This window comes from Entelurus aequoreus, linkage group LG07, assembly GCF_033978785.1.
Source record: "Entelurus aequoreus isolate RoL-2023_Sb linkage group LG07, RoL_Eaeq_v1.1, whole genome shotgun sequence".
NCBI lineage: Eukaryota > Metazoa > Chordata > Actinopteri > Syngnathiformes > Syngnathidae > Entelurus > Entelurus aequoreus.
This window is the reverse complement of record NC_084737.1, coordinates 8,198,290-8,208,289: the sequence shown is the minus strand read 5'-3', so window position 1 is coordinate 8,208,289 and position 10,000 is coordinate 8,198,290. Positions and strand designations below refer to the sequence as shown.

The following is a 10,000-nucleotide window of genomic DNA, read 5'->3' as shown; positions in this document are numbered from 1 at the left end:
TGCCCGCGGGCACCAGGTAGCCCATAAGGACCAGATGAGTCGCCCACTGGCCTGTTCTAAAAATAGCTCAAATAGCACCACTCACCAGTGAGCTGTCTCTATTTTTTAAATTATATTTATTTACTAGCAAGCTGGTCTCGCTTTGCCCGACATTTTTAATGCTAAGAGAGACAAAACTCAAATAGAATTTGAAAATCCAAGAAAATATTTTAAAGACTTGGTCTTCACTTGTTTGAATAAATTCATTATTTCTTTTTTACTTTCCTTCATATAACTTTCAGAAAGACAATTTTAGCGAAAAAATACAACCTTAAAAGATTTTAGGATTTTTAAACGCATATACCTTTTTACCTTTTAAATTCCTTCCTCTTCTTTCCTGACAATTTAAATCAATGTTCAAGTAAAAAAAAAAAATTTATTGTAAAGAATAATAAATACATTTTAATTTAATTCTTCATTTTAGCTTCTGTTTTTTCGGCGAAGAATATTTGTGAAATATTTTTTCAAACTTATTATGATTAAAATTCAAAAAAATTATTCTGGCAAATCTAGAAAATCTGTAGAATCAAATTTAAATCTTATTTCAAAGTCTTTTGAATTTCTTTTAAAATTTTTGTTCTGGAAAATCTAGAAGAAATAATGATTTGTCTTTGTTAGAAATATAGCTTGGTCCAATTTGTTATATATTCTAACAAAGTGCAGATTGGATTTGAACCTATTTAAAACATGTCATAAAAATTCTAAAATTAATCTTAATCAGGAAAATTTACTAATGATGTTCCATAAATTCTTTTTTTTAATTTTTTCAAAAAGATTCGAATTAGCTAGTTTTTCTCTTCTTTTTTTTCGGTTGAATTTTGAATTTTAAAGAGTCGAAATTGAAAATAAACTATGTTTCAAAATTTAATTGTCATTTTTTTTCTCGTTTTCTCCTCTTTTAAACCGTTCAATTAAGTGTAAATATCATCAATTATTAATAATAACATAGAGTTAAAGGTAAATTGAGCAAATTGGCTATTTCTGGCAATTTATCTAAGTGTGTATCAAACTGGTAGCCCTTCGCATTAATCACTACCCAAGAAGTAGCTCTTGGTTTCAAAAAGGTTGGTGACCCCTGGTGTAGTGTATTTTATTTTATTATTATTATTAATATAATAATCTAAAACTAATAAAAATAAATATTACATATATATATATATATATATATATATATATATATATATATATATATATATATATATATATATATATATATATATATATATATATATATTATGACATATTATTTCTTATTAAAATAGTCATAAATGAGAATCATATTTTTTATTGCATATTATTACATCATCAAATGATGCAGTATTGCATGCATTTTATTTTTATGAAATGTTATAATAAAGTGATATAAAATCACATGATCTAACATGCCTCACTTTTTAAACACTGAAATATGACTTGCTGAAATAAAAGTGCAGTGAAATATGTCATTCAGGTACACGGTGATGTCAGGAACACCCGAGAAGATTCTAGAACACCTCCTGGAAACCGTCAAGTTGGACTCCAACGGGAACGACGCAGCAGGTGAGAAGTTTATAACGTTTATTTTATTTATTTTTTTCCTTGTTTTGTGATATTGTTGGTCATTCCGGTGCGCTTCCTGTGCCGCTAGATTCCTGCGTGAGCGACTTCCTGCTCACCCACAAAGTCTTCATGCCTTCCAGCCAGCTGTGTGCCGCACTGCAGCAGCAATATCCTTCCACGCAGCAGCAATATCCTTCCGCGCAGCAGCAATGTAACTTCCGCGCCGTCTTCAAACCTGCACGTTATTGCTTGACCCGCCAATCACCCACCAGGCGCGGCTCTCTGAGGGCTCGGAGCAGGAGAAGGCCGCCTACGTCCTCACCGCCAGGCAGAAGGTGGTGAAGCTGATGGGCCAGTGGGTGGCGCTCTACGGCCTCCTGCTGAGAGAAGACCCTGTCGCCTCCGCCTTCCTGGAGGTTGTTTTTGACGCCGTTGTGTCTCGCTCCGCCCCTTTAAAAACTCTTGGTGGTTATTTTTTACATTTAGTCAAGTTTGGTCACGTGATCGTTTATGAACAGCAATGTTGTCATGGCGACACATTGCGGAGTCAGCATTAATAGTGCTGATTGCAAACAGCAAATGTAGCACACATGAATGACAGCATTTATAGTGCATGCAGAGCACTTGCATACTTCATTTGAGACGTTAACTAAATAAATAGTTGGAATAGAAAGTTTATGGATTTGTTAATTGACTAGATAGTTATTTGATTAAATAGTTAATTGATTAGACAGGTAATTGACTAGATAGTTAATTGATTAGACAGTTAATTGACAATATAGTTAATTGATTAGGCTATTAATTGACTAGATAGTTAATTGATTAGATAGTTAATCGACCAGATAGTTAATTGATTATACAGTTTATTGACTAGATGGTTAATTGACTACACCGTTTATTGATTAGTTAGTTGAATAGATAGTTACTTGACTAGATAGTTAATTGATTAGACAGTTAATTGACTATATATTTAATTGATTAGATAGTTAATCAACTAGATAGTTAATTTATTATACAGTAATTGACTAGATAGTTAATTTATTAGATAGTTAATTGACTACACCCTTTATTGATTAGATAGTTAATTGAATAGATAGTTACTTGACTAGATAGTTAATTGGTTAGACAATTAATTGACTAGATAGTTAATTGATTAGATAATTAATTGACTAGATAGTTAATTGATTATACAGTTTTTTGACTAGATGGTTAATTGACTACACCGTTTATTGATTAGTTAGTTGAATAGATAGTTACTTGACTAGATAGTTAATTGATTAGATAGTTCATTGATTAGACAGTTAATTGACTATATATTTAATTGATTAGATAGTTAATCAACTAGATAGTTAATTGATTATACAGTAATTGACTAGATAGTTAATTTATTAGATAGTTAATTGACTACACCGTTTATTGATTAGATTGTTAATTGAATAGATAGTTACTTGACTAGATAGTTAATTGGCTAGACAGTTAATTGACTAGATAGTTAATTGATTAGATAGTTAATCGACTAGATAGTTAATTGATTGTACAGTTTATTGACTAGATCGTTAATTGACTACACCGTTTATTGATTAGTTAGTTGAATAGATAGTTACTTGACTAGATAGGTAATTGATTAGATAGTTAATTGATTAGACAGTTAATTGACTATATATTTAATTGATTAGATAGTTAATCAACTAGATAGTTAATTTATTATACAGTAATTGACTAGATAGTTAATTTATTAGATAGTTAATTGACTACACCGTTTATTGATTAGATAGTTAATTGAATAGATAGTTACTTGACTAGATAGTTAATTGGTTAGACAATTAATTGACTAGATAGTTAATTGATTAGATAGTTAATCGACTAGATAGTTAATTGATTATACAGTTTATTGACTAGATGGTTAATTGACTACACTGTTTATTGATTAGTTAGTTAAATAGATAGTTACTTGACTAGATAGTTAATTGATTAGATAGTTAATTGATTAGACAGTTAATTGACTATATATTTAATTGATTAGATAGTTAATCAACAGATAGTTAATTGATTATACAGTAATTGACTAGATAGTTAATTTATTAGATAGTTAATTGACTACACCATTTATTGATTAGATAGTTAATTGAATAGTTACTTGACTAGATAGTTAATTGGTTAGACAGTTAATTGACTAGATAGTTAATTGATTAGATAGTTAATGGACTAGATAGTTAATTGATTATACAGTTTGTTGACTAGATGGTTAATTGACTACACCGTTTATTGATTAGATAGTTACTTGACTAGATAGTTAATTGATTAGATAGTTAATTGATTAGACAGTTAATTGACTATATATTTAATTGATTAGATAGTTAATCAACTAGATGGTTAATTGATTATACAGTAATTGACTAGATAGTTAATTTATTAGATAGTTAATTGACTACACTGTTTATTGATTAGATAGTTAATTGAATAGATAGTTACTTGACTAGATAGTTAATTGGTTAGACAGTTAATTGACTAGATCATTAATTGATTAGACAGTTAATTGACTCGATCGTTAATTGATTAGATAGTTAATCAACTAGATAGTTAATTGATTATACAGTTTGACTAGATAGTTAATTGATTAGACAGTTAATTGACTAGATAGTTAATTGATTAGACAGTTAATTGACTAGATAGTTAATTAACTACATAGTTAATTGTTTATACAGTTTATTGACTAGATAGTTAATTGACTACACCGTTTATTGATCAGATAGTTAATTGAATACATAGTTAATTGATTATACAGTTTATTGACTAGATATTTAATTGATTAGATAGTTAATTGAGTACACCGTTTATTGATCAGATAGTTAATTGCATACATAGTTAATTGACTGGATCCTTAATTGATTGGATCATTAGCTGAATAGACAGTTAATTGATTAGATTGTTTATTGACTAGATAGTTAATTGACTAGCTAGTGAATTGATTAGTTAACTGACTAGATCGTTAATTGACTGGATCCTTAATTGATTGGATTAACTGAATAGATTGTTAATTGACTGGATAATTAATTGACTAGATATTTAATTGATTAGATAGTTAATTTAATATATTAATTGATTAGATCGTTATTTGATTAGATTGTTAATTGAATATATAGTTAATTGAATAGTAAATTTTTTACACAGTTAATTGACTTGACTGTTTATTGACTAGATAATTTTTTTACTATATCATTAATTGACTGGATCATTAATTGACTGGATCGTTAATTGATTGGATCGTCAACTGAATAGTAGATTGAATAGATAGTTAATTGACTAGATAGTTAAATTAATAGACTGTTAATTAATTAGCTGGTTAATTGATTAGCTAGTTGATTACAGCATTTGTTCCAATATGTATTGGCAACAGAAGGTGAAGAAGGACGTTTGTGCTGACGTGCGACTGAAAGAACAACTGAGGGACAGAAGAAGAACCAGAGTGTAAGAAGAGTGACACTCAAACAAGATGGCAGAGTTACTTAACTAACCCATTACCTTTCTACCGTACAGCTTAGAGAATGGATACCACTCCTTGAGCAGGGTAAGAACATTCTCCTTTTTACTCTACTTACCTATCTACTTACAAAAACTACCTACCAACCCTCTTACAATATCTACCTACTTACATAAACTACCTACCAACCCTCTTACAATACCTATCTACTTACATAAAGTACCTACCAACCCTCTTACAATACCTACCTACTTACATAAACTACCTACCAACCCTCTTACAATACCTACCTACTTACATAAACTACCTACCAACCCTCTTACAATACCTACCTACTTACATAAACTACCTACCAACCCTCTTACAATACCTACCTACTTACCTATCTACTTACATAAAGTACCTACCAACCTGCTTACAATACCTACCTACTTACCTATTTACTGACATAAAGTACCTACAAACCCTCTTACAATACCTATCTACTTACCTATCTACTTACATAAAGTACCTACCAACCCTCTTACAATACCTATCTACTTACATAAAGTACCTACCAACCCTCTTACAATACCTACCTACTTACATAAACTACCTACCAACCCTCTTACAATACCTACCTACTTACATAAACTACCTACCAACCCTCTTACAATACCTACCTACTTACCTATCTACTTACATAAAGTACCTACCAACCTGCTTACAATACCTACCTACTTACCTATTTACTGACATAAAGTACCTACAAACCCTCTTACAATACCTATCTACTTACCTATCTACTTACATAAAGTACCTACCAACCCTCTTACAATACCTATCTACTTACATAAAGTACCTACCAACCCTCTTACAATACCTATCTACTTACATAAAGTACCTACCAACCTGCTTACTATACCTACCTACTTACCTATCTACTTACATAAAGTACCTACCAACCCTCTTACAATACCTACCTACTTACCTATCTACTTACATAAAATACCTACCAACCCTCTTAAAATACCTACCTACTTACCTATCTACTTACATAAAGTACCTACCAACCCTCTTACAATACCTACCTACTTATCTATCTACTTACATAAAGTACCTACCAACCCTATTACAATACCTACCTACTTACCTATCTACTTACATAAAGTACCTACCAACCCTCTTACAATACCTATCTACTTACATAAAGTACCTACCAACCTGCTTACAATACCTACCTACTTACCTATCTACTTACATAAAGTACCTACCAACCCTCTTACAATACCTACCTACTTACCTATCTACTTACATAAAGTACCTACCAACCTGCTTACAATACCTACCTACTTACCTATTTACTTACATAAAGTACCTACCAACCCTCTTACAATACCTATCTACTTACCTATCTACTTACATAAAGTACCTACCAACCCTCTTACAATACCTACCTACTTACCTATCTACTTACATAAAATACCTACCAACCCTCTTACAATACCTACCTACTTACCTATCTACTTACATAAAGTACCTACCAACCCTCTTACAATACCTACCTACTTATCTATCTACTTACATAAAGTACCTACCAACCCTATTACAATACCTACCTACTTACCTATCTACTTATATAAAGTACCTACCAACCCTCTTACAATACCTACCTACTTACCTATCTACTTACATAAAGTACCTACCAACCTGCTTACAATACCTACCTACTTACCTATCTACTTACATAAAATACCTACCAACCCTCTTACAATACCTACCTACTTACCTATCTACTTACATAAAGTACCTACCAACCCTCTTACAATACCTATCTACTTACCTATCTACTTACATAAAGTACCTACCAACCCTCTTACAATACCTACCTACTTACCTATCCACTTACATAAAGTACCTACCAACCCTCTTACAATACCTACCTACTTACCTATCTACTTACATAAAGTACCTACCAATACTTATGTACAGTATGTACAGTACTTACCTACGGTCTGTACAGTACTTACTACAGTACTTATGTACAGTACGTACATAACTTACCTAGTCTGTACAGTACTTACTAGAATACTTATGTACAGTACGTACAGTACTTACCTACGGTCTGTACAGTACTTACTAGAGTACTTGTGTAGAGTACGTACAGAACTTACCTACAGTACTTGTGTACCCACAGTACTTGGTGATGTGCCTACAGTCTGTACAGTACTTACTGGAATACTTATGTACAGTATGTACAGTACTTACCTCCGGTCTGTACAGTACTTACTGGAATACTTATGTACAGTATGTACAGTACTTACCTACGGTCTGTACAGTACTTACTATGGTACTTATGTACAGTACGTACAGAACTTACCTAGTCGGTACAGTACTTATGTACCCAGAGTACTTAGCGATGTACCTCCAGTACGCAGAGTACTTACTACAGTACTTGTGTACAGTACGTACAGAAGTTATCTACAGTCTGTCCAGTACTTATGTACAGTACGTACAGAACTTACTACAGTCTGTACAGTACTTACTACAGTACCTATGTACAGTACTTACCAGAATACCTATGTACAGTACGTACAATACTTACTAGAATACCTATGTACAGTACGTACAGTACTTACCTACGGTCTGTACAGTACTTACTACAGTACTTTTGTACAGTACGCACAGAACTTACCTAGTCTGTACAGTACTAATGTACAGTACTTAGCGAAGTACTTACAGTACGTAGAGTACTTACTACAGTACTAATGTACAGTACTTAGCGAAGTAGTTACAGTACGTAGAGTAAGTTGCCAGAAGTTTGTCCACAGAAGCAGTCGTTCAGCTGGTTCCCACACGGCGAGGAGGCCACAGGCGGGCTGCAGCCAATCAGAGCGCAGGATGAAGGTCAGGTGACCAGGACAAGTCACAGTTCTTGGCCTCCAACATGGAGACGTTGACTGGTGTGTTTGTGCCGCAGTCTTGTACCGGATCCACACGGCAGACCACCAGGAGCTGTCACTCATGCTGCCCGTCAACAGCAGCGTGCAGGAAGTGATGTCATCGCTGGTCAAGCCCGGAGGAGATCACGTCCTGGTCAAGATGAACTCGGCGGGAGGTGAGGGTCACGCCCGCGTCTTCTCCTCGCGGTTCCTGCGCTGTGCTGACCTCTCCTCAACCACCACAGTACCTACCTACTTACCTATCTACTTACATAAAGTACCTACAGTACATACCAACCTACCTACTTACCTATCTACTTACATAAAGAACCTACAGTACATACCAACCTACCTACTTACCTACCTACTTACATAAAGTACCTACAGTACATACCAACCTACATACAAGACCTACCTACTTACCTATCTACTTACATAAAGTACCTACAGTACATACCAACCTACTTACAAGACCTACCTACTTACCTATCTACTTACATAAAGTACCTACAGTACATACAAACCTACATACAATACCTACCTACTTACCTGTCTACTTACTTACATAAAGTACCTACAGTACCTACCAACCTACTTACAATACCTACCTACTTACCTATCTACTTACATAAAGTACCTACAGTACCTAACAACCTTCATACAAGACCTACCTACTTACCTAATTACTTACTTACATAAAGTACCTACCAACCTATATAAAAGACCTACCTACTTACCTATCTACTTACTTACATAAAGTACCTACAGTACCTACCAACCTACATACAAGACCTACCTACTTACCTATCTACTTACTTACATAAAGTACCTACCAACCTATATAAAAGACCTACCTACTTACCTATCTACTTACTTACATAAAGTACCTACAGCACCTACCAACCTACATACAAGACCTACCTACTTACCTATCTACTTACATAAAGTACCTACAGTACCTACCAACCTACATACAAAACCTACCTACTTACCTATCTACTTACTTACATAAAGTACCTACAGTACCTACCAACCTACATACAAGACCTACCTACTTACCTACATAAAGTACCTACCAACCTATATAAAAGACCTACCTACTTACCTATCTACTTACTTACATAAAGTACCTACCAACCTACACACAAGACCTACCTACTTACCTATCTACTTACTTACATAAAGTACCTACCAACCTATATAAAAGACCTACCTACTTACCTATCGACTTACTTACATAAAGTACCTACAGTACCTACCAACCTACATACAAGACTTACCTATCTACTTACATAAAGTACCTACAGTACCTACCAACCTACATACAAGACCTACCTACTTACCTATCTACTTACTTACATAAAGTACCTACAGTACCTACCAAACTACTTACAATACCTACCTACTTACCTATCTACTTACTGACATAAAGTACCTACATATAAGACCTACCTACTTACCTATCTACTTACTTACCTATCTACTTACTTACATAAAGTACCTACAGTATCTTCCAACCTACATACAAGACCTACCTACTTACCTATCTACTTACTTACATAAAGTACCTACCAACCTGCTTAAAATACTTACCTACTTACCTATCTACTTACTTACATAAAGTACATACCATACCTACCAACCTGCTGACAATACCAACCTACTTACCTATCTACTTACTTACATAAAGTACCTACAGTACCTCCCAACCTACATACAAGACCTACCTACTTAAGTTAAGTTAAAGTTAAAGTACCAATGATTGTCACACACACACAAGGTGTGGTGAAATTTGTCCTCTGCATTTGACCCATCCCCTTGATCACCCCCTGGGAGGTGAGGGGAGCAGTGGGCAGCAGCGGTGCCGCGCCCGGGAATCATTTTTGCTGATTTAACCCCCAATTCCAACCCTTGATGCTGAGTGCCAAGCAGGGAGGTAATGGGTCCCATTTTTATAGTCTTTGGTATGACTCGGCCGGGGTTTGAACTCACAACCTACCGATCTCAGGGCGGACACTCT

The 10,000-nt window shown here is 33.9% G+C and overlaps 1 protein-coding gene across 5 annotated transcripts in view; it reads left to right on the top strand.

Annotated features, from left to right (window-relative positions):
* Window positions 1-10,000, top strand: part of rapgef3 (Rap guanine nucleotide exchange factor (GEF) 3) — a 111,390-nt gene that overhangs the window by 79,933 nt on the left and 21,457 nt on the right. For 2 of the 5 annotated variants that reach the window (XM_062052533.1, XM_062052530.1), the window contains exons 11-17: window positions 1,490-1,578; window positions 1,667-1,766; window positions 1,844-1,994; window positions 4,976-5,046; window positions 5,116-5,146; window positions 7,870-7,945; window positions 8,019-8,156. In XM_062052533.1, coding sequence (XP_061908517.1) covers window positions 1,490-1,578; window positions 1,667-1,766; window positions 1,844-1,994; window positions 4,976-5,046; window positions 5,116-5,146; window positions 7,870-7,945; window positions 8,019-8,156 — 656 coding nt within the window. The remainder of the gene's footprint in view (window positions 1-1,489; window positions 1,579-1,666; window positions 1,767-1,843; window positions 1,995-4,975; window positions 5,047-5,115; window positions 5,147-7,869; window positions 7,946-8,018; window positions 8,157-10,000) is intronic. The other 3 variants (XM_062052531.1, XM_062052532.1, XM_062052534.1) reach the window with 3 other exon arrangements.